The sequence below is a fragment of the Gigantopelta aegis genome, chromosome 4 (genome assembly GCF_016097555.1).
Source record: "Gigantopelta aegis isolate Gae_Host chromosome 4, Gae_host_genome, whole genome shotgun sequence".
Classification (NCBI taxonomy): domain Eukaryota; kingdom Metazoa; phylum Mollusca; class Gastropoda; order Neomphalida; family Peltospiridae; genus Gigantopelta; species Gigantopelta aegis.
The window spans coordinates 85,611,310-85,637,609 of record NC_054702.1 but is presented as its reverse complement, the minus strand read 5'-3'; the positions used below and the strand labels follow the sequence as shown (position 1 = coordinate 85,637,609).

General features: G+C 35.2%; 2 protein-coding genes and 1 long non-coding RNA gene across 4 annotated transcripts in view; all 3 read left to right on the top strand.

The window, feature by feature from the left end:
* Positions 1 to 3,038, top strand: part of LOC121370040 (glutamic acid-rich protein-like) — a 4,973-nt gene extending 1,935 nt beyond the window's left edge. The window contains exons 2-5 of the mRNA XM_041495138.1: positions 144 to 204; positions 1,793 to 1,907; positions 2,451 to 2,953; positions 3,027 to 3,038. Of these exons, the coding sequence (XP_041351072.1) occupies positions 145 to 204; positions 1,793 to 1,907; positions 2,451 to 2,953; positions 3,027 to 3,038 (690 nt within the window). The 5' untranslated portion in view covers position 144. The remainder of the gene's footprint in view (positions 1 to 143; positions 205 to 1,792; positions 1,908 to 2,450; positions 2,954 to 3,026) is intronic.
* LOC121372331 lies at positions 3,039 to 5,487 on the top strand. Its single transcript, XR_005957917.1, has 2 exons — positions 3,039 to 3,743; positions 5,011 to 5,487. It is a non-coding gene; the product is annotated as an uncharacterized LOC121372331 (long non-coding RNA).
* Positions 5,488 to 9,775: 4,288 nt separating this feature from the next.
* The window catches only part of LOC121371282 (dynein heavy chain 6, axonemal-like), a 118,716-nt gene continuing 102,191 nt past the window's right edge, over positions 9,776 to 26,300 (top strand). For both annotated transcript variants that reach the window (XM_041497060.1, XM_041497059.1), the window contains exons 1-14: positions 9,776 to 9,830; positions 12,974 to 13,334; positions 14,097 to 14,251; positions 14,889 to 15,010; positions 15,891 to 16,220; positions 16,632 to 16,780; positions 19,537 to 19,704; positions 20,362 to 20,477; positions 20,963 to 21,025; positions 22,077 to 22,341; positions 22,653 to 22,815; positions 23,842 to 24,023; positions 25,244 to 25,302; positions 25,709 to 25,817. In XM_041497060.1, the coding sequence (XP_041352994.1) occupies positions 12,996 to 13,334; positions 14,097 to 14,251; positions 14,889 to 15,010; positions 15,891 to 16,220; positions 16,632 to 16,780; positions 19,537 to 19,704; positions 20,362 to 20,477; positions 20,963 to 21,025; positions 22,077 to 22,341; positions 22,653 to 22,815; positions 23,842 to 24,023; positions 25,244 to 25,302; positions 25,709 to 25,817 (2,220 nt within the window). In that variant the 5' untranslated portion in view covers positions 9,776 to 9,830; positions 12,974 to 12,995. The remainder of the gene's footprint in view (positions 9,831 to 12,973; positions 13,335 to 14,096; positions 14,252 to 14,888; positions 15,011 to 15,890; positions 16,221 to 16,631; positions 16,781 to 19,536; positions 19,705 to 20,361; positions 20,478 to 20,962; positions 21,026 to 22,076; positions 22,342 to 22,652; positions 22,816 to 23,841; positions 24,024 to 25,243; positions 25,303 to 25,708; positions 25,818 to 26,300) is intronic.

The following is a 26,300-nucleotide window of genomic DNA, read 5'->3' as shown; positions in this document are numbered from 1 at the left end:
CAACATAGGTCGCCCACGAAAACGTTCAGTTCCGTACACTCAGCCAGAGCACCGCTTCATGTTGCACGGTTATCTTTGAGTTCTTTAACATATTAACTAGTTTCAAGACCAAATAACAAAATTGAATGTTTTTTCCTTTGCAGGATGAATACTTACTCCGTGTTGATTTTTGCACTATATATTCTGGTCACGCAATGGCAAAAGGTATGTGGATTAATTATATCAAAGGCCTGCTTACAATTTAAATTGTCACATTACGTTGTTTAATATTGCAATAAAACCACCACCAGCACTCTAACAACTGAGCTAATAGGGAAATTCCCACCAGCTACTGCCAGTAGGAGCACTTTATGTCAACACTACTACAACATACCCACACCACACAGACACACACTCACTGACACACACATACACACACACACACACACACACACACACACACACACACACACACAACACACACACAGAAAGAGAGAAGATGACAAGATAGATCTCGAAGTAGAATCCGCCCACGCTGCCTCCCCAAAATCAACCTGCGCCTTCCCAATGTCAAATCCTCGTCCCGATATTCATACCAGTGTAAGGCCACCAAACCCCATTCAATGCTACAGCTAGTGTACACACACGCACACGCACACACACACACACACTCTCTCTCTCTCTCTCTCTCTCTCTCTCTCTCTCTCTCTCTCTCTCTCTCTCTCTCACACACACACACACACACATACAGACACATACACACAGACACATTTTAACAGAAAACTCAACCTCCACTGAGGGGATTCGAACCACGAACTCTCAGTGCGAGAGTCCAACTGAGCTAAGAGGAAAATTCCCAACAGCTACTGCCAGTAGGAGCACTTCATACCAACACATACTCGCCCCTCAAGTGAAGATACGTCCCGGGACTGTGGGACATGGGCAGTTACGGGTCCTGACTGGGTTATAATTGTATTCTTGTGTTAAGAACACACCCATTCCCTACATCGGCTCCAAATGTAACAGCAAACTCAACCTCCACTGAGGGGATTCGAAAAACGGACTCTCAGTGCGAGATTCCAGCACTCTAACAACTGAGCTAATAGGGAAATTCCCACCAGCTACTGCCAGTAGGAGCACTTTATGTCAACACTACTACAACATACCCACACCACACAGACACACACATTGACACACACACGCACAGACACACACACACAGACACACACATACATACATATACACACACACGTACACAGACACATACACATACATACATACACACACACGCACACACACAGAGGGAGAGAGAAACACACACACACACACACACACACACACAGGCACACTCAGAGAGAGAGAGAGAGAGAGAGAGAGAGAGAGAGAGAGAGAGAGAGAGACACACACACAAACACACACGAACACACACACACACACAAACACGCACACAGACACACACACACGCAGGAGCATCGGAAGTATGATGAGTTCTATACTATGCAAGCGCCATACGCAAAAGAGAAAAAACGCCCTGACACACCCTCTTTTGTAACATTATATATATCGAAGTAGTAGCAGTCGTAGCAGAGGCAGTAGCAGTAACAATAGTAATAGCAGTAGCAGCAGTAGTAGTAGTAGTAGTAGTAGTGGTAGTGGTGGTGGTGGTAGTGGTAGTGGTAGTGGTAGTAGTAGTAGTGGTAGTGGTAGTGGTAGTAGTAAGTAGCAGTAGTAGTAGTTGCAGAAGCAGCAGCAGCAGTAGCAGTAGTAGTAGTAGTAGTAGTAGAATTTCATACTTGCAGAATTCTTATTGTAGATAAATTCTGAAGACCGTGGAAAAAAGAATTCAAGTGTAAAGATAGACAGGAGATTTAATCAAAGTGCAGACGAGATTTTTGACAGAAACAACTCACTAACGAGATTTAAAAAAGGTATGAAACGAATTTAACAGACATATCCAGATCAAACTCGACCTTCTGTGTAATATATATATATTATTGGAAAAACTTTTTTTTTAATATTAAATAATTATATTATTATTATAACAGATTTATATTCCGTCCACTTTTTTCTTTTCTTTAATTATTTGAGTTTGGACTGACGAAAATAAATAAGGAAAAGCATAAAGGGGGTTGGAAATAACAACATTTTTCAATTTTTATGTTCAGCTTCAAGAAATAGCAATACTTACCTACAATGAATAAGTTCGTCTACTCTACGAATAATGAAATTACAGTTTTTTGACTGGTTTACCCTACATATATACATATCCTACAAAACGACTCTCCAACTATTAGAAACAAATTACCAAACGAACAATCAAATATAAAGTTTAGAAGGATAAACTCATCAACAAAGTAAACTTTTAGTGGTGGCTGGGACGGGGTATAGTTTTTAAATTAACATTCAGTAGTCAAATTTTAGGAATACATTTATAATAAGTACTGAAATTTCTTTTACTTTATGTATTACAGATGCCATCATGCACAGATCTAATAAAGCTGCGAGGTCACTGACTGAACCTTTGGAATATAATAAAAGTAATATGCAGATTTCATCAAAACACCGGTTACAAAAACGATTCAGCAATCCCTATTTATCTCTGGGTCAGATTCTCAATGCGATTCAAGATTTCCATAATAAACGTAAACATTTGACATTACAAAATACTATAACGGAGGAGGAACTGGTTCTAGAACCGCCCCCAGGGCCAGCTTTAGTACCAGATGAAGAATCTGAAATTGAGTCGGAACCAGTTCGAGAATCTGCTCCTCAACCAACCGAAGAAACAATTCCAGAATCCAACGAAGAACCAGCTTCACAAACTATTCCAGAAGATGAACCAGTTCAAGAAGAAGAAGAAGATGATGAAGAAGAAGATGAAGACGAAGACGAAGAAGAAGAATACGAAGAAGAAGAAGACGAAGAAGATCCAACTCAGGGAGAAGAGGAAGAAGCGCTTCAAGAAGAAGAAGACGTAGTTGAAGAAGAAGAAGAAGCGCTTCAAAAAGAAGAAGAAGCAGTTCAGGAAGAAGAAGAAGCACTTCAAGAAAAAGAAGTAGCACTTCAAGAAGGAGAAGAAGCACTTCAAGAAGGAGAAGAAGCACTTCAAGAAAAGGAAGAAATACTTCAAGAAGTAGAAGAAGCACTTCAAGAAGAAGAAGAACTCGAAGAAGACGACGAAGAACCAATTAAAAAACACGAACAGGAATCTCTTTTAAAACAAACTCCAAAAGCAGTCCAAGAATTATCACTAAAACTAGAACAAACATCTGATACTAGTACAACACAAGCTCCAGCTTCAACCCCACCAATTCAACCAGTTGTACCAACTCCACCTCTAGCACCAAAACATGTTGTTACTAATGTTGTTGCTGTTTCCATTGCTAAAAAGTCACATCAAAATGCTTTGACAGGAACAGATAGTCCAAACAAAAATCAAGATAGAATAGAAATAAAGAAGGATACTGCCATAAGGAATAACATTCTTGAAAAATTGATAGCACAAGTAAAAAATGATAAATCCGAAAATAAAATAAAGAAAGCTCGTGTGTTTAATTTAAAACTAAAACCAAAGAAACGTAAGCGCAAGAAAAAGTTTCATATTCGTTTAATATACAGACTGCACAAAAAGAAAACTTAAAGTTGCTCAACGTACCGACGATATCTGATGACGATTTCAAAGGGTGGAGTAAAACAAGGAGACAGTGATGATGAAGTCGCTAATAGTATTTCTTCAGATAGTGATGAAGTATCTACTAATTGAGGTAACATAATATATTAATATACGTATGTTAAAAGTAACAATATTTGATTATTGTAGTAAAAATTACTATGTAGGTGGCGGAGGTGTGTGTGTGTGTGTGTGTGTGTGTGTGTGTGTGTGTGTGTGTGTGCGTGCGTGCGTGCCTGTATGTGTGTGCATGTGTGTACTCTGTGTTTGTCATAGCTAACTTAACTTAATTTTTGGTTGTATCAGGGGTTAAAACTACTATCCTTATGTCATATCATTTATTTATAGTTACTGTCGTGCTTATATCCAATTAAGGTTCAAGCACGCTGTCTTGAGAATATACCGCAAATATCAGGACTGTCTGTCCAAGACAGTGGGTTAGTTGTTTGTGAGAGACAAGACGGTGTAGTGGCCATTGATTCGTTAAAATCGCTCTGAGTTGGAGTTGGTACCTAGAAGTATTCGGTAACTACAAAGAAGGCGGTCAGCAGTGCAGATTGAAAGAGGAGAAGCGATCAGAATGATGGGAAACGGTTAAAAGGGCCTTGCGTATTATATTATAAATCAGAATGATGGGAAACGGTTAAAAGGGCCTTGTGTATTATATTATAGATCAGAATGATCGAAAACGGTTAAAAGGGCCGTGTGTATTATATTATAGATCAGAATGATCGGAAACGGTTAAAAGGGCCTTGCGTATTATATTATAGATCAGAATGATCGGAAACGATTAAAAGGGTCTTGTGTATTATGTTATAGATCAGAATGATCAGAAACGGTTGAAAGGGCCTTGCGTATTACATTATAGATCAGAATGATCGGAAACGATTAAAAGGGCCTTGTGTATTATGTTATAGATCAGAATGATCGGAAACGGTTAAAAGGGCCTTGCGTATTATATTATAGATCAGAATGATGGGAAACGGTTAAAAGGGCCTTGCGTATCATAGATCAGAATGATCGGAATTGGTTAAAAGGGCCTTGCGTATTATATTATAGATCAGAATGATGGGAAACGGTTAAAAGGGCCTTGCGTACGTATTATATCATAGATCAGAATGATCGGAATTGGTTAAAAGGGCCTTGCGTATTATATTATAGATCAGAATGATGGGAAATGGTTAAAAGGGCCTTGCGTATTATATCATAGATCAGAATGATGGGAAACGGTTAAAAGGGCCTTGTGTATTATATTATAGATCAGAATGATGGGAAACGGTTAAAAGGGCCTTGCGTATTATATTATAGATATTGAATAATGAATAATTGTGTCAATTTTATTTTATTTGTTTATTTTTCAGAAGGTAACGTGTGAGATGTTTGAAAGGTTTCCTAGTGTTGCTTGAAAGATTATGTTGGCGGTAGTCGACGATGTACCTGTGGATCATAGCTTTTTGACAAAGTGTCTGCTAGAATTGCGATAGATCGTTGGATCGAAACACTTCAATCGATCATATGGGTTATTTCCCAAGACAGGTACATACCAAAGACAGTGGTGTGTGCTATCCTGACATTGAAAAGGTGATGACAAAAAAACAACAACATTGCTGCCAATCTGAAGAAGTGGAACGTATAACAACTATTAGTTTTTTTCATCCATTTCCTAGACAAGTGATGAAACGGACCTCGGAGTTTTGTTAAGCAAGCAAGCATTACTTTATAAAATAAGTTTCCCGTTGAATATAAACATCCATTGCTTTGATCTCTATGTCGAGCCTTTGGATTATTTTCAAATGTAATAAAAACTAATAATATTGAACCACGGCAGGTTCATTAAATACGATGGTTTGTGTTATCCTGTTATTTAACAATTGCTTAGAAAAGACACCTTGATGTTAAGTGTTTAACAACTGGTTTAATTTATACATTCCCTTGACAAGTGATGAAGCGGTAGTGTAAAAAAATGCATTCATTTCCTTTCATTTTAAATACAAACATCTATAATTTGCAGGATCAGATATTATTGATGTAATTTCCATCAATGCATAACATATATTAAGTATTATTACTTTTAGAAACAATTTTCTAGCCGTGTGTAAAAGCCATTTTATTCCAAATTTTAAACAAGTAAAGTAGCCTACAATTTAATTATTTGGCGTTATGCGTCATCAACACAAACGAGTAAACGACCTCTGTTACCCGATTACAAGGTTTGTTGTTTGTTTGTTTGTTTTCTTTATTTTAATTATTTTTTCTTCGTACACACTTTAATGATTAATGATGTGTTAAATGTCAGAAAACAAACATATGCCCTTGGTATTATTTGTATTACTAGATGTAACCAATGTTTCGCACAGGAAGTTTAGATGGGGTGTAGTGGCCTTACACTGTGCATTTTCCTAATTATCACTAAACCCAAACTTTTAACACATTGCGGGAAATTGTAAGCATTGGCGTATTTCAATTCTGATAAACAAAGCAGGAATATACGAGTCTATGTAATAAATCAATTATTGACCACATTTTGGGCAATATCATGTTTTATGTCGATATCAATTTCTTCGGTCAAATAAAACATGATATTGCCCTCAGTGACGGTCAATAATTGATAAATATACCCAAGCCGCGTCGTAGATGGCACCTCTGTGATAAAAGATGGCGACGTCCATTGACGTTGTATTCATGAAATTCATCTTTGTATGCAATATTTAGCACGATGTGTGTTTGGTAATCGACTGGACCTGAGCGCAGAAAGATCCTTGCTAGTTACAACATAGGGTAAGTGCAAGGGTGGCGGTCGGCAGTGTAGATGAAAAAAGCGATCAGAAGGATCCGACACTGTTAAAAAGACCTTGCGTATTATATTATATAGATTGGTGGTCAAACATGTATTAGATTTACCGCAGAATATCTCTCCCTAATGATCCGAGAAGACTAGCCTACAAAAATTACTGAGCAAAAGTGATCTTCCTTTAGCTTACTGCACAAAGAAAAATGGACATTTTCAGAATTTGCCTAAACAGAAGGCGATTCCTAACACCCTCCCTCCTTCACCATACAGTCTTGTGCCTTGTACAGCTATCAGCTATCTCAACCTGCGCCGAACGTATTTTCTCGCAAACCTTTAGAAATGGATTTTTGACTAAATGATCTCTTCGTGACGTTAATAAGCTTTATTACAATGCTTAATAAGCCTTCTTCGTCACATCAAACAACTTCGTATTATTTGAATTATATACAATTATAGATTTTAAAAAAAAGTAATTTAATTAGATCGCCAGAAAGGAAATATCGTAGGAAGCTTATTTTAAGTATACCTCATAAAATACACTAAAATAATTACTAGTAATTATAGTTAATGCCATACATAAAAAAAAAGACTTTATGAAGCTGAACAAAGTACCATGCAGTCGGGGCAATAAACTAGCTAATCATATAGTACGTACATTATTGACAGACATGCGAGGGAAAACTATAATAGGCTATCGATAAGCCATTACACTCACTCTTTTTCATCACATAATCCATAGTAGGCCTATATTAAGAATGATCCTGCTCCACCCGCTATAAAAACTCCAACTACATCTGCGCATGACCTATTTTACTTTAAACGTACATGGTAATCCATAGTTGGCTACTTATGTATTAGTTGAGGAAACGCACTGTGTCCGTCTTTGTTTATCCGTCCGTCTGTCTGTGACAGTGTCTGTGTGTGTGTGTTAGCGTGTGTGTGTGTGTATGTGCGTATCTCTATCTCTCTGTCTCTCTCTTTCTATCTCGGTCTGTCTCTCTCTCTCTCGGACCATGACCCTCTCACTTTCGGGCGTCTGCTTTCTTACGCTTAAACATGCACGCATACACATGCACGCACGCACACACACACACACACACACACATACATACACACGCATGTTCGCATACAATGTGAACCTAACACCAACTTGATGCATAATGAATATTCACCACGAAAGATCACCTGGACACGAAGTAACATTGGATGTTGTCAAATCTACTGACACAGAAGACAAGGTGGAGTGAACAATAAGATATGATTCTATTCAGATTTCTAACCACATGTAACAAACCATTTTAAAACTATAGTTAGTTGTAAGAAACATGTATATCCGAGATCGGTAACAAAACTTTAAGTTAAGCCTATCAAATACTAGGTAAACATGCACACAAATATATACATACGTGTATTAAAATTGGAATAGAGTAATTTTGAGTATAGAGGGGCCGTTCAAATATATAGTATATACGTAGTTATTTTTGTCAATACTACACCCCCATCTTCCACCCTGTAACGACAGAGCATACACCCCCAAAATATGATATAATCCCACCCCACCTCACGTAACGCAGTTAATTACACACACACACACACACCACCACCACCACTACCACCCATCCCCCCTGTAATGCTACATAAAGATTGATCCTACACCTCCCACCCGCTCGAGAGTTCAGTAATATTGGTAATGAGCAGATGATATAGGATTATTATTTATACTTAATTGCAACTGACCAGTTTGGCTCATTTAGCATTTACATGTAGTTTTATATAGATAATGGAATATCATTTATTAGACAAAATAAATAAAATAGGCGCAAGAATAGAGCCTTGAGGTACACAAGATATTCTGCCCAATTCTTTAAAGCTGTTGATGTGTGTGTGTGTGTGTGTGTGTGTGTGTGTGTGTGTGTGTGTGTGTGTGTGTGCAGGGCCGTAGCTAGGATTGTTTCTTTGTGGCGGGGGGGGGGGTGGGGGGGCAACTGAGTAATTAATAGTCTAAAACTCCTTAAACAGTCAAGAAGATAATTTTCTTTAAGTTTCTAGAATGCTTTCCGGATTTCGTTCTGGGGGGGATGGGGGCAACTGCCCACCTCCCCGCTAGCTACGGCCATGGTGTGTGTTATAGGCATAAGCTGTTTCGTCTTTCAACTTAAACCTTTCAATTGGTGCTTTGTTCAAGTCTACAAAATACAGAACCTACTGTTAGGGTTTTACTTGCACGTTCAGAAGCTAGCTGTAGCATACGTCTAAAAATATATAGCCAATTATGTTTCCTTTATCTAGTTGTTAATGCTGTCTGACACGAGAGTATCCCTTTAAAACCTGACTGAAAATTGTGTAATAGTCCATGTAAAGATATAATATTTAAAAAAATTAATAAACATGTTTTTCAAATAGGCCGATCTTACAAATTATGAGTAAAATTGATATAGGTCTGTAATTAAAAGTGTCTTATTTTGAATAACTAATATTATTGGTAGTAAATCTCAATCTAATTAAAATTAGCTCCACTATTACATGTGGATCTAAAAGCCAGCCAGTTGGAGCTCATGTCCACCAATTAAAACCTTACTTGCAGAATCATGCCATGCCTGTCTTTAGATCCACCTTTGTGACATGGCATTATCTTGCCGTCTTCAGCTACAGAAACGCATTGAGCTTTGCAGGGTTGAAAGCCAGCAATACATTATAGGCCCTACTAATGAAAGAAAGTTTATTTTGCTTAACGACACCACTGGAACACATTGATTAATTAATCATCGGCTATTGGATGTCAAACATTTGGTAATTCTGACTCATAGTCATCAGAGGAAATCCTCTAGGCCTACATATTTCCTATATGAAGCAAGGGATCTTTTATATGCACTTTCCCCAAAACAGGAAAGTACATACTCATACTGGATCACGACCTTTTGTCCAGTTGTGGTGCACTTGTTGGAACGAGAATAAGAACAATCAGCTGAATGGATCCACCGAGGTGGTTCGATACTGCGACGCAAGCACCTCAAGCGAGCACTCAACCGGCTGAGCCCTACTAATGACGCGAGATACTTAGGCAACCCATATTACGGAATAGATTCCCAGTTTTCGTCCTTATTCATTTATTGTTTGTATTTCGATGAACGTGTTCACATCAATGAACACTTTGTGTTGTTCTTTTTAAATTAATATCTTTAACTACCAAGCAAATAATAATTTTTTTTAAATGTGGGTTTTTTTTAATGATATGCGCACTGGTCTGTTGTTTGTAATATATATATATATATACTACAGAGCCATCGGGTCTTATGATTTACCAGTGTATTGTGGGTATTACTAAGGTAAACGAACAAACATGGCGTCAGTTGATGGAAGCGGGTACCTTGTATTGATGGGATCGTTAAGGTGCTGACTCTGATCTCGTTATTTGTTATATAACAGTGTATTAACTGATAACGTCATTTACAATTATAAAATAACAAGTTGGCAATAAATTTTATGAATTAATTGCATGTATAATGCAGTAAATGTTGTAGTGTATATGTTACCGGGTTATATCTAATGTCGTGTGTTTTAAATCTAACCTCGTTTTTAATCAGTCGTGCTAGATATAGACGTAATCTTCCTTTCAAGTTTGAGAATACAAGACATAAATGGAGTTGATATATGTCAATCTTTGTGAACAGATTTAATTTTTAAATAAAGCTTTTGGTTATTAGAAGTCAATAAAAAATTACCTAACGTAGAATATTGCAATTATTGTCCGAACCAAATTGTTAACAACTACGAAAAATTACTCTCCTACCTTTAATTGCCGTTAGATTTCCTCCAAAGTTTGTCCAGACACAAATCGCAAAAAAACCCACTACAAATATACAGATTCCACACACGAGACTGCAACGATGTCGCCAATATTGTCTTTGCTGAGATTGCATAGGGAAAAATACATGCAGTTTTCTGCCGTCTGCTATCTTGCTTCTTTATGGAATACTCTTTAGGGGTGAAAGCCTCCAAAGTATGTGACACAATTAATATGAAATCGATGATCTCTAGTGGTATCATTAAAATAATAATAATAATAATTTTAAAAAATAATAATAATATGACATCATCACGTTTGCTTTTATATCATAACATGTTATGACTTTGTTAGATTAAGTCCTATCCTTTCACCCCTCTTGAAGAATATTCCATAAAAAGTCAAAATGGCAGCTGATACAAAAGTACATGCTTTTTTCCCTATGCGCTCTCCGCGAAGTCGATATAGGTGACATGGTTATCATCTGGTATGTGGAATCTGTGTCATTGTAATGGTTTTTTCAAGATTTGTGTCTGGACAAACTTTGGAGGAAATCTAACGGCAATTAAAGGTAGGAGAGTAATGTTTCGTAGTTGTTAACAATTTGGTTCGGACTATAGGTAACATAGAATGTTTAGCATTTTAAAATTATACCTCTTGCTTAGTCCAAGGTGAACATTAAGCAGGGTGTGATATTGCCAGTAAAACATTTGCCTATGCGATTAAAATTCTGCAATGGCAATTAAACTTTACAAAACATATTTTGACGAGTAGATTATTTGATTAGCACCTGACTGTCATTATGACATAAATGGATATCAAGACTTGGTGTTTTCAGAGGATATTTTCTAGCCCACCCACCCCCATCCCCCAAGAGAGAAATTTATTAAAAAATTATGTAATAAAAATATTTTAATGACAAACTATATTATACACAGAGCATTTTCTTTACTGAATCTTTAAAGCTTGAATAAAATAAAATGGATATTGGTGTTTTAAGTTATTTCATTCATGCACAGGTCTATCCATATTAATACTTGATGTTACCTGGCGAGTAACAATCCCTAGTTGTTTTCCATTTACTATATAGCCAATTGGCAAGTAAATATAAAGTACTGCTTTGCATCCTGTTAAGGCGATTCAGCTGTTAATTAGAAACCCAAGTTTCTAGGCCCAATTTCGGACAATCCCCACTCCTTGTAATATTTTGTAATGCTAAGACCACTACACCCTTCTAACATTTTGTAACAGACAGACTTCATGTCCCTGTGATGTAATTTGATAAATATTTTTGGATTTTCTGTTTACATTTTTGTTTTGTTGTCTTTCATAATAAATACTGTATCCCATACTAGAGTCAACTAAAAAATATTCTTTGTGAATATAGTGTAACTTTAATATGGCTTGTCATTAAAAAAAATGGGGGTGTGGGGCATGTTTGGGAATAACAAATTTTTTAAATTTTATTAGTGGTTCAGTTGCTGGGCTTGAAGTAAACAATGGCACCAACGTTAATTGCCACCCTTAAGATATAAATTGCTGTAGGTAGAGAGCATCACCAATGGCAGTTTTGTGCTGTCGATAAAGTTCATCAACAATGGCAAAATGTATACACCTGTTGTACATTATCTGCCAATATTTAACATTTGTACATTTAAAATACATTGTATGTCTACATACAGCAAAATAACCTTTCAGTAATGTTTGCTGCAAAAGTCTCTTTGTAAAAAAATTGTCATAGGCAGGCTCAAAATTGCTGTTTCATCCATGGCAATTTTGTTTTACTTGCTGTGGTATATAAATTCTCAAGATGGAGCCCTGCAATTGTTTGGATGTATGACAATTCAAAACCCTTGAACTGGTCGTGAACATAAGCATTTACTCATCACCCAGTGAGATTTTTAAAACATGCTCTGGAAAGAACTGAGTGATTGTATGCAGGGGTGCAGAAAGTACTCGCCCGCTCGCCAAATGCGAGTAAAAATTCTGACAGACGAGTTCACAAATGCAACTACCAGCCCGACGGTCTACCTGTTTCTTTTAGTTTGTTTGCCACGTAATGTTGATCACTTACCAAGTGTTATTAATAATGTTTTGTCAATACATTTATATATATTTAAGTGAAGACATTGTATATTATAATATTTTTAATAATATATTGTTCTATAGACTGGTGGACTATAAATTCTGATGGGCTAGTAAATTTTAATTGGTTTTGGTCCGGTGGGTTAGTTGCATATTTTCCATTTCTGCACCCCTGGTATGGATATTTTATATTAAAAAAAACACTAATAATAAAAGGTACATGTACTTTTAGTGGAAGCTGGAATGGGGTATAAATGAAAAGTAATTTGTTAAAGAACAAAATAGCCAAGACTAGAATAAAAATGTTTCATATGTTATGTATCATAACTCTTGGCAAACAACCCCTCTCTGCAGACCTGCTTGCCCCATATTAAATGATATTTTCTCTACCTTAAAGTGTTATGTAATTGTTAAATGGCCCTTTATTCACATGTTCACAAATATTTTCAACAGTGCTGCTATCTATCAATATGCTAGAGTTATTTTTCCTTATAATATTTGATTTATAACCTTGTTTATATTGGGGGTGGAGAGTGATTAAGGGGGACTGACAGACAGATCTTTTACCAAAATACATCTTGTTGAAAAGTCAGGATTTATTTATAAAATTATAAATAGTTCTATTTAATATAATTATTTGCTGTTTCCTCTCTCTCGTAAGCAGAACTGGATAGAGATATTCCAATATGTCTCGGCACAAGCAAGAATCGTGCAGCAGCCCAATTAGTCTTCTGTCAGAGTCGACTGTTTTAAATGAAGATTTGGAAAATATCAGCTTGCTCGAAAGTGAAATCTTTCCCAAAACTGCACAGTCGCAAGTCACAGACAAGATAGCTCGCTTTAATGTAGACCCATTTCAAGTAAAGAACCGAAAGCAGAAACAAATTGGTAATGTTGGCCCATCCCAAGTGAAGCCAGCTGAGGCTCGCGAGAAAGTTAACATTGCAGAACAACTCCGAGATCGACTGTACGACAAACCAGAAAACAGCGATGTTCTTGTCAATGTTCATTTACAGTCAAAGAAGGTAAAATTATAATCGTTTCTTTTCTAATCATACAAACATGGTCATTATCAACTAAGAAATGTACGGTATATAAATATTTTGTGTCTTATCTCTATAAATATTCAGTAGAGTTTGTTTCAAAGCAAGTTTTTAAATTTACTAGTTAAAGGATGACAAATGTTTTATTGCTGTATAGTACATAGTAAGTTTGCTTGACATGAAAATATTGGTGTTTGTGTCAATACAATTTGGACCCATAATTCATAAATACTACAGTTTGAAACAGACTGCAAACAGTGGTATGTTGTTTACCCATGATAGTAACTCTTGGGATGAACAGTTTATTGGTAGAAGAGATGTATGACTCAAAGAGTTGATTGCTTGTTTGAGGTAGCACCGTGGGTTACAGAATCAGTCGCCCTTGGTTGAAAGACATTGTAGTCAAATATTTTAAAACAAAATTCCATTAAAAGTAAATAAAACTAAATAATAATGACCTACTAGAAAAAGAGGTAGCACAGAGTGAAATGATCATTTGGTATAATGTGGGGGTAATTATGACCTCTGAGATGCATTGTGCAATTAAAGTATAACATAATTACCAGCTAAATAGCAGATGAGATATTCATCCAGACATCTCTCTCTAGACAAAATGACCTGCAATTTCTTTCGTGGTTTTAGCAGATGAATTTCTATTTCCATTGCTAGATCTAAAAAAAATTGACTGTTTTTTTTTGCTTTTTGCAGGCCGCTATTTTGAGCCCTATATATGTTATTTTGTAGGCCTTTTGTCCAAGACCTCCATCTGGAAAGCGGGATCGGCGGCAAGTTCCAGGCTTCAGAACCACTCTGTTTAAAAAAGACTACGAACGACGACAAATACAGCTGAAAGTTAAACCATCTTCTTCCATTGAACCCATTCCATGTATTCAGAAGATGTAAGGATATATCTAGTAAAACTCCATTATCCAAATCTCTGTGATTTACACTCTTCCCTGGGAGTTTTACATCTTGTAAACAGGAGATCTGTGAATATAAAAATTGTGAAATTAAAACAGTTCCAAGATCAAGAAATTGTTCTATGGTATAAATTTCACCAACAACTATTATATATGTCTTGAATCACCAATATCCCAAGCTGTTTAGTTTGGTCCTGTCATCATCGAGATAACAAAGTTTGACTATACATGCATTTATAATAGGGTTTTTTTCTTCTGTAGTCTGTATCTTCTGTAATAACAATAATAGAAGATTTTAATTTAGTTTGATTGATCTTAATTCAACACAGTGATTAAACTGGTGGTTATTACTAAAAATGTTACCTTCTTGTTATGAATGTACCACAATGAAGGTAAAATCAAGATCATGCTCATTCATTTCACAAGAGCTTCCTATGCAGATTCTGCTAAGATTACATATAATAGGCATTTCTATTTAATTTTTACTCTTAATATTATTATTTATCATGCAGTTTGATATAATTAGAATGATATAATTATGACGGCAGTTTGTACAATTGTTATTTACTATCGAAATGCAATATTCAGTACTTGAGCTTTGTTTTCTGTTTGACAGAATGGAAAGGTCTGTTGCTGCACATATTACAGAAACTACTACTGTTCCTCCACTTGTCGAACCGGCCAAGAGTGAACTGACTGATGACCAAGATCTGCACAGCATCATATTCTCAGATACTGGTAAAAGAAACTTCATTAGTGAATGCCTCATTCAAAATGAGACACCATGACTGGTATATTAAAGACTGTGGTATGGTATATGTGCTATCTTGTCTGTGGAACAGTGCATCTAAAAGATCTCTTGCTACTAATGGAAAAAAAACCCTGTCCTGGACTTAGTCACTGGCAATGCCAGAGGTTAAGCCCGGGTTGGGCATTTTCGAAACCTTTGTGGTATATGAGCACGTAAAACTAGTACCCAGGAAAAATATGGAGGGTTTCCTCTCTAAGACTACATGTCAAAATTACCAAATGTTTGACATCCAATAGCCGATGATTGATAATTCAATGTGCTCTAGTGGTGTAGTTAACCAAAACAAAGTTTAACTTTTTTTCAAACTGAGAGATGGGGTGGGGATATAGCTCAATAGCTGAGCAGTCACCTGCAATGTAATATAGGTTTTACAATCAGTCTTCCTTTTTAAAGTCATAGTTGTTTCTTTTAATTTTGAGTTAATACAATATTCTGTTATTAAGGCAACATTATTCCTTTAATTTATTAGACTAGTTTTAATTGGCCTGAAAAAAAAAATGTTTCTTTTCTTGTAATATTCTGGAAAACTTAGGTTTGGTCAGTTGGCATTAAAACAAAAATGTAACTGCATTTTAATATTTATCGCTACATATTAATAAAAAAATTTATTTTAATAAAAAATTGTGTGCTGAAAAAAAAATAGTGTCAGCCCTTTTTTCTAGGTAGGATTGGGTTCATGGAAATTCAATTTTGTTTTTATGCCAATTCCAACAATTGTTAAATCTTCTGTTCTTATGTTTCTAGACACAATTTTAAAATTAAATTGTCAGAATATGTGTATATGGTATGGTATTCCATCTGTTTCAGACAAAATCAGTGACAGTGAAGAGAAAAGTTACGTGGTTTGTTATGAAGATGATAAACTGGATAAAGCAACTGAAGACACAGAAAAAATAGGCGAAGATTTAGAAAAATCCGTTGAAGACTCAGAAACAAATGTTTTCATTGAAAAGAAAACACCAGAAGTGCAGTTTTCTTTTACTGAGAAAGATAAAGATGTGAGATATGTTGTTTCAGAGAGACTAAGGGATATTATGAAGGACAAAAGCAGTATGATGTCTTTTTGTGCTCTGAGTCGACTGCCTGTTGAGGCCCCTCCATTGTCATACTTGAAAAAAAATTGGTATGATGATCCAGGTGAATGACTTATTATCATTGATTTATAAACTTTTTTGTGAAAGATTTGTCGTGATAAATTAATGAAGTTAAGTTTGTTGAGTACCATATACATGTATCCTATAATTATGATTCCTGGTTCCATTGACACTGATGTCGACAAAACTTTAATAAAAAATAACATTTGATCATACTTTGAGAAAGTTAAAGTACGTAATAATGACTAGCCAAACTAACATATATGTGAAATTAAGAATGCCTAAATGTACATAATTAATAGGGAAAAAAAGTAAAATCTGAAACCTATGTACTATACATTGTAGTACGTTGCTTGATTTAACAAAGATCTGTAGTCCTCTAGGATTTCTTAGTCTTTGTTGAGGTCTCTACCATGTGTTCATCATTTTATTTTATTTGTGTACTAAATTTCAGTGCTGGACAGTGATGATGGTTTTACGCATCTGATAGCATACAGAAGTCAACTTGGCTGGGTAACAGAGATTCCTCACCACGGCCCATTATGCAGGAAACAGATGGAAGCTCTAACAAATGATCAGCCCATTTCAACTGCAATGCAAAAAGTGAGCATGATATTAAAAAAAAAAAAAATCTAACTACAGTATAACCTAGATTTAACACCCACTAATGTGTCAATGCAATTTTGGCGTTACATTGAGTTATATAGTGTTGGGGGGGGGGGGGGGGGGGGGGGGGGGGGGGTGCCTTGGGTTTACTGCCAAACATATTTTGTTTGAAGTTGCTAAATGTCAACAGAATGACATGTTTTAAATAAAAACTAACAAACAGTAACCAAAATAAAATAAAATAAAAATAATAGCCAGGTATGAAATATTTTATGTATTTATAAACATGATAAGTCAGAATGTTGATTCCCTTACTACAAAATGAAAACTAAAGGAATGGGCTTCAGTTCAGTATCAGACTCTTCTTCCTGGTCATTACACGTTTAGTCACAAGTTATTTTGACACTTTCAATAATCTGCTCATCACTGAGACTGGCAAATGTCTCAACCTCTTTATCAACATTAAATTCCATTCGATAGAAAACCTGCGTGTTACGTCACCACCGAGATCCCATAATGCTGTTTCATTGGCTGGTGCTCCACCAACTTAGTATGGGGTTCTCAACGAACAACCACTGTATGAATCCAACAGTTTTTGATGGTTGTGACACTGACTCCTAGGCTTGTTTCACCAAACAAATGCTGTCACTTAGTGGTAACTGGAGATCAACCAACCAAAACTCTATTTACGTGCTTATATCCACTGAAGGTCAGGCACGTCCATCCTGATCGCTACCGATCGGGACACAAAAGAGGTTGTTTGAATTTTGGGGGCAAGTTAGATTGGTGTACATTTCAAATGGGGGTAAGGGAGATTATTTAATATTTTTGCATCTGTCCAAAAAATGTATAGGAGGCTATTGCACATTATTTAATTATTGACGTGTTTTAGAGTGTGCATTTGGTCCAAAAAGAAAGAGAAAAAATAATTTAACTTAATTTGATTATTTACAGTTAAACTTCATTATTAACTGTATGCCCTTTAGGTTTTTAAGGTCAGCAAATGATTGAAAATACTCACAATCGAAGGCCCAGAGGTTAAAAATAACAAACATATGTTAAGACATCCGCCACCCACCCTGAAAGTTTGTAAACCCTTTAGTGTTTGAGAACCCAAAAATGACTGGAGGGGAAGAAACATTCACCCAGCTGCCCTGAGTATTTCTAGTCAGAAGACTACACAGCTTGATTAAAACCTAATATTAAAAATATACATATAATATATTAATTAAAACATAAGCATGCCTGTATTTATGTTAAAATGGGTTAGTAAAAATAAATTAAGCAAGCAACTAAGACACAGAAACAGGACCTCTGCCAGAGTGTATAAATTTGTATTGTCGGGCATGCTATTAAAGAAAACTAGTCATGCAGACCCAACCTATGCACCAGTATTCACCCAAAATCTGGACCAGTCTTCCCCAGGCTAAACTTAATTGATTGAAATAATAAGTAAACTAATAAACTAAAATAATAATAATAATAATGGTAATGATAATAATAATAAATCCCCATCCATCCTTGCGATATAACCAAAAACGCCATATCCCGACCCCAGGAGAGTCACACCCGAACCCCAAATGGATAGAGGCACATCAGTAGGCAGCAATCGACAAACATACATATACATTTACACTACCGGTATATACATGCATAAAAACTGGAAACCATTACCAGACCTGGAGTAATTAATTCATGAATGAAATAACAAATCAAATGCACCTGTCACGTGATCATCAGCCTGTTATTTGTTCCTGTACTGTGAGCGCTAGTTGGGCATGAATACCGCGGCAACCCAAAGCACTTGTCGCTAACTGGCACTCAATAACACAAATTACATTTACTATATACTACCAGTGGTCATTGGTGTTAGATTTTTTCCAATCAACAGGTTACTTAAAGCAACATGGTTGATTTCTGACCACACTGTTGGTGGTATTATTGAGGGGATTATAATAACTAAATGGAGTTCGGTTCAAAAAGGACTTTTGCGGATGACGAGGGTGGCAGTAAATCGAGGGAATTAAACAGAGATACAAAGGGTACTTGAAAAGAAGTTGGTGGTAGGTGGTGTTGGCTTTAAATTGGGGGGGGGGGGGGGGTAAATCGAGGGTACACTAGTGGGATGAGCTTAAAATATTTCTGTACAAAGAAAATGTAATTTAGCTTTCATTGGGTTTTTGGTATGTTAATTTTGTTTGTTCATTCATTTTTAATGTGTTATTTTGTTCATCCATCCATCCATCCATCCATCCATCCATCCATCCATCCATCCATCCATCCATCCATCCATTAAAAAAAGTTGACTAAACAATGGAATTTAGGTCAGGTATGAAACCAGAATAACAGATGCAGACATAACTGTGTCATCACATAGTATATGTGCTTTTGTAAATTACAAATTGGTTTAGGATTTTGAACATTAAATCTTTTAATTGAATAACAAATTTTGCATTACTTCAATAGACATAAAAACAAGTTACAATGTCCATATCCCATTTTAGATGACATTATATTCTGCAAACGATAAAATATTCATATTTTGGTCAAATTTATAGTTTTAAATCAAGCTTAATGAGTTTTGTGTGTAATTTGTCATCTTTTTATAAGGTGAATTTTGACCTGGATTTGTTGAAGTTGATTTTTCTTAATTTTGTTATTAATTGTTTTAAAATTTCAATATAAATATTTATTTATTCATTATTAAATATTTATTTTTATTAGCTAAATATATATATTTTTTTTTTTGTTAGTTAGTCACATCAGCGAAAGAGGATGATGGTAAATTTGTGTATTGTGTGTTACGGAACCGAGACAACCCCCGTGCCAGATATGATCCCTACAACCTGCAAGTTGTTTCTGCTGATAAAGCGAGATCACAGAGGAAATACTGGACTGTCAGTGCTTCTTCTGTAACAATGGTTAGTACAAAATGTTTGTTTTAATAGGGTTTAGTATGTATGATTGAAAAGTAAAGTTGGCCCTAAATTGTTGTCTGGATTGGGATTTTGGGTTGTTATTTTTTCACATTGATATCAAGTATAAAGATTTCATATTTTCAGGGTTATTTTTTTTTAGGTTTAAAGTTTTTTTAATATTTAAAGCATTATATAGATAAATACATTTAGAATGACCTTTGGCCGACTTATTTCAAATTTAGTTATTGGAAAAAATAATAAATTTGTACGTCCAAAATTATTTTAGAAAAAAAATTTATATTGAGATACAGTGAAACCCCTTTAAACCAGAGACCCACAAGACTAAGTTACAAGTCTGGTTTTAAGTGGTGTCTGGTTTAGAGAAGTTCTGTTTTTTACTAATATTTAAAAAGGGACTGTAAAACAACATTCAGTTACAAGGGAATTCCAGTTTAACTGAGTGTCTGGTTTTGAGGAGTTTCACTATACTACAAGAAAATATACCTAAGTTGTAATTTTAATAATGTAAAAATATTTTATTTGACGATAACCTTTTAAAGTGGCTTACAAACTCAGGATAGTCCCGTAAGAAAAAAAATTATGCAGTTAGAGAAAAGAGAAGTAAGGCTTACTTTTTTAATTTATTTTTAATGGTGGCAGTGGACTCAAGATGATAATAATCATGAAGAATCGAGCAGCACTCCAGCATTGTGGTGGCTCTGGGAGAGACGCCTTTTCTACCACATCACCCAGCTTCCATCGTTTGTGAAATTCAGGTAGTCTTTCTGTTTTTTCCCTTCATATTATGGTTAATTGTCAACATGATATAAAAAATATTTGAATGTTGATTTGCGAATGTGCTTAGCATTTTTAATACAATATTGTTTTATGTGTTGCATTTTTGGCTAAAACTGATATATTAAGTACACAGTCTTTAATGGAACAGTATTTTATATTTAAGAAATACAAAAAGTAGTTTTATTGACAAAAATAATGTTATTAGCAGATAATGTTCCATTCTATTCAAAACATACACCCCCATCCCGAGTCAGGCCACGATCATATTAGCATGTTCAAAACTCTCGTGGTATATGGGCACGTTAAACTAGTTATCATCATCATCATCATCAAAACATACAAAATAAAATAATGATTCTTGGTATAATAATTGTGTTTTTGTTTCTTCATAAAGTATTTCTAAATTAGTTAATATTTTAATTTGCTATTATCATTTAATATTCCAATCATTGTTTTATTTTAGAATATGGAAAACATTCAAAGTGTGGGTGAAAAGTATCAGAAAAAAGAAAAATTCTCACAGCAGGTGAATGTGTTGTAATTTTAGTATGTTTATAGTATGTTTACAGGGTGTATACTACCAAATCAAATCCCATAGACGACAATAGTAACATATGTGGCTAAAACTCCTACCTGCAACGTATCAATCGACATAAACGCCACGGATATAAATACTACCACCCCTCACCCTTAAAGTGAATCACAAAAAAGTGGGTGTCAAGCTGCTCATTTCTGAGATAACGGGTAGCGTCTATGACTACCCTAGTTCCGCACAAAATTTTAGTACTTTTTTTTACAGGTACCCCATACATGTTCCAAGCACAAGGCTACTTGACACAGTGGTACTAGATGAAATAAAATTGCATACATTTTTAGCCCAGATGAAACTATTTTTTTTTACAACCAACACACTCACATTTATAACCAATCACAGGACTTGTGGTGTTCACTTCTCTATCAAAAGTTGGGTGCACCTCGAACTTTGACCCAGCCGGAAGTTATTTGGTTTAGTACTACCTACAGAAATTACTATTTAATGAAATACTATCAATTACATGTATTAAATAAAATTAATTGTTTTGTTTAAACAAGACTATGATTATTTATTTTAAGGTTTTATTAGGTAGAACAGGAATCAGAATTATTATTTCCAGTCACAAATAATTGGTGGTTGGTGGGCCTGAACATTCATCATTTAAAATGTGTATGGTTATTATTGGTGTTTTTTGTTGTTGTGTTTTTCTTTTTCTTTTTCTTTTGTTGGGCAAGGAGATTGTGTTGGATAGGTGGTATTAAAAAACTATACTGTCATTATAATACTATATATTATGCTAATTAACTTACATTTCAAGAATAGCTTTCTTTGTTAGTAACTTGGCAGGTAACTTTGAAAACAACTTAATACTGGACATGTTTCATATCTGAAGCAGAACTTAAAAATCATAAAACCTATCATTATAAAACTTGGTGTGCATATCCAGTTTCATCCTCATGAGTTATCTTTATTGTCATGCATTCATTATCTGACATATTGGCTGAATAACTGATTTGGTATTTTTATATATTTTTTATTACAGAATGGTTCTATATAAATCTCTATTTGTGGCCAATGAAGTTCTTCAGGGATGTTTGTTCCATGTAAAGACTTTATGTGAGACTGCCAAAGGCTGTGGAAAAGATGTTGACGGTAGCAGTGTCATCAGCCTCTTGAAACACGACCGTTCCAAAACCATGACCCTGCAAGAATTCACATCTGCTCAGGTGGAACAAGGCAAACTGGCATTGGCACAGCTTAATGCCCTGCGGAATAAGATCATCGAAGTAGCATGGGAATCCTGTGCAGTAAGTGTGTTATATATAATATATTCTTAAAGTATCTCATGTGGTTTAATTTTTATACACACTAAAGATTTACAAGAAAGGAGAGAGTACTAGTTTAATGAAACTTCAGCTATTTGGTGGTTATTTCAACACTTGGTCAACAGAGATTTGCTGCCATCATACAGGCTACTCCTATTGAAAAAGCAGCACTGTCCTGGACAGACAGCCCAGATAGATGAGGTGTGTGCCCAGGACAGCATGCTTGAACCTTAATTGGCTATAAACACAAAAATAAGTTGAAATGAAATGAATATGATGGTTACTTTTTTCAGACTGTGGCAGAAATGGAAGGTATCACACAAGGTATTCGAGGAGACAAGAAGGTGAAAATTAATATTCCAAAAACAAAGTCTGATACTGATATTGTGGTGTCTCGCAACAGACTGAAAAAACCCAAAGGACCCACTACCACTGATGTGAGGAAAGGTGCAAGGAGTTAGTATTGTCTTCACTTATCCTTTGTGTGATTCACAACAGATCTTTTTGTTTTGCTTTTTATTATCAGTATGAATATATTGCTCAGAAGAAAGGTACTGTTAAAGATGTAGCTAATGCAATAATTATTTTATGGTTGACAGTATTTGGCAGATATCAACGCACACGTTAATCTTGCATCATTGATAGAAGAGGCCATGGTAATAAAGTAGCAGAATATATATATATTTTAAAGACTGTTATATCCTTTGCATGTTGATTGTTATATGTTGATATTCACCATCTGTCAGGGGAGGGTGAGACATAGCCGAGTGGTAAAGCGCTCACTTGATGCGCAGTTGGTTTGGGATCGATCCTCGTCAGTGGGCTCATTGGGCTATTTCTCGCTCTAGCCAGTGCACCATGACTTGTACATCAAAGGCCGTGTTATGTGCTATACTGTCTGTGGGATGGTGTATATAAAAGATCCATATAGACAATACATATTCTAATTTCTTGGCGCTTCTGTATTGTTAACATTACATACATAAACTGTTTCTCTGCCAATATAAATGTGTCACCAGAGTACTCATGCTAAACAAAATTTCCCTGTCTTAATAAAGAACAATAGCTTCATTAATAAGACATCACCTTCTCCAATGGACTATCCGTAGTTGGTCCAAAGCAAACTGTTCATCCATCCCATTGCAAAAATTTCACATAATTAGAATTTAATCATATCCTTAACATATTCATTAATATCTATGGTTTTCCATCAAACTCCTGACGGGCATATCATGTACCTCACTAGTACTCTTGTTCATTAGTAGAAGACTGGTTAAACACTGGATTTAAAAGAGTACAACAATCGTTTTTCCACTTATTTAGAACATCATCAATATTAGAGGAAAATGTATCTCCAATGACGACTTCCATAGAAATTTTACATTTTCGACCACAACCGACACCTACTTTAACAATTTCCTTCCAAAATATTGACGGGTTACCATCAGCCATGCTGTATATGTATTTTTCTGTATTGTTCAGAAGATAGACCTCTGTATGCTGAGATTGCAGAGTGGCGGAAGATCCTCGAAAGACTGTCATGTTTCCTCAGAGCTGTGGATTACATGTTGATGGACCTGCTGCGACACCTGGTGATGACAGCTCTGCAAGACGTACTGGATCATTTTGTGGCATCTTACAACACCAGCGGCGAGGACGATCTGGTAACCATTTTATTGGTTTAGTGTTTGTCACCATGTTTCTTCTCTACCCATCAAGTTATTTCATTGTTTTAGTATTTGTCACCATGTTACATCTCTACCCATCAAGTTATTTCATTGTTTTAGTATTTGTAGCCATGTTAAATCTCTACCCATCAAGTTATTTCATTGTTTTAGTATTTGTCATCATGTTACATCTCTACCCATCAAGTTATTTCATTGTAGTATTTGTAGCCATGTTTCATATCTACTCATCAAGTTATTTCACTAGTATTTGTAGCCATGTTTCATATCTACTCATCAAGTTATTTCATTGTTTTAATATTTGTCATCATGTTACATCTCTCATCTCTGCCCATCAAGTTATTTCATTGTTTTAGTATTTGTCATCATGTTACATCTCTACCCATCAAGTTATTTCATTGTAGTATTTGTAGCCATGTTTCATATCTACTCATCAAGTTATTTCACTGTAGTATTTGTAGCCATGTTTCATATCTACTCATCAAGTTATTTCATTGTTTTAATATTTGTCATCATGTTACATCTCTCATCTCTACCATCAAGTTATTTCATTGGTTTAGTATTTGGCACCATGTTACATTTTTTATCTCTACCATTAAGTTATTTCATTGGTTTAGTATTTGGCACCATGTTACATTTTTTATCTCTACCATCAAGCTATTTCAGTTTTAGTATTTGTCACCATGTTACATTGTTCATCTCTACCCATCAAGTTATTTCATTGTTTTAACATTTGTCACCATGTTACATTTTCCATCAAGTTGTTTTGCATTTCAATTGATCAACCATTACTGGTTGTTTAAAGTTTATGGAATGTGTTGTCTTATCTGTGTAACGGGAAAATGAAGGGTCTTCAAGTGCTAATTGGAAGAAGTAGCCTATGTTGTGACAACATGTTTTGTTTCTCATCTATAGACCACGTTATATTTACCAGTTTTGTAACTTAAAAATAGCAATTTTTATTGTATAAAGACAGTATAATATTCATATTCATATAAAATAGTTTATTATATCATTGAGGAGGTGATTTAAATACATACCTAATGTTTGTTAAAAAATATTTTCATAAAAACGATGGGTGTAATTATATATATATATTAATGGGTGTAAAAACTCATTGTATTGCTTATTTTTGTAATTAAAGTTTTAAAAATTATTATTTATAATGTGTAAAGTTAACTTTGAATTGAATCTTTCAGGATAGTGATTCTGAATCTGTGAAGACCAGTTCAAGGGACTCATCAAGGATGATGGTTTTGTTAGTTTTATTATTATTTTATTAATTGTCAGTAGTCACAAGAGTAGGTACATGTCTATTGTCTTCAGCATGGGAATTGTTCAGATAACATTTTATTGAATAAAACATTTGCATTATGCACACATGTTCACACACATGTTATCTGCTCAAAGTAACATGATGTCTTGCTCAATGTAAAACACTATCTTTTTGCTTACCTGTTCATTTGTCTGATTTCATTTGCTTTCTTTGTGTTTTTCACTTGTCACACTTTCATTATTTATTTGTGATTAATTTATCATAATACCAAGAAACAGGTATTTCATCACCAATGGTCATTGTTCACTGCATTACATTTTCATTTTACATCATGATTCACTGTAAAGGTAACATTAGACTCACCAACTTTTTTTATGCATGGACTCAGAGTTAAGAAAAAAGGACCCGTTCAACCAAAAGCTCCAGAGCTGTATGTCATTCCACATTTTGATTTTGAAAAGGCAGAGGAAATTGAAGGTATCCAAGACATAGATGAGGTAAGATGATACAGCATATTTGCTGATGGTTAAGGTGTAATCTTTTAGATAAGACTCAGGGCCCATATTTTCAAAGCCATGTTACAAAATCGTAAAACCATCGTACGCTATGACGTCATTATGGTGTGTGCTGTGGTGACATCACAACCTATGATGGTTTTACAATTTCATAGTGCTAACATCGCTTTGAAAATCTCTAGCCTGCATTTTTTTCACTTTGGTTGGAGATTGACAAGTGCCTCATATGCATGGCCACAAGGGCCAATAAACGGTTGTGGTTGGAGAGATGAACTCTGAGAAGTGAAGTTAAAAGAAAAAAAACTAAGCATATATAGTGGGGGGGGGGGGGGGGGGTGTGTTTCTGCAAATATGCACCGTAGCACATATTCGCGACATTTAAATTTTGTGAATGGCCATTGACATCTGTAAAAAATAATGCATGTGAAAATAATGCATGTGTATAAATTTTGCGACTTGTGGTTG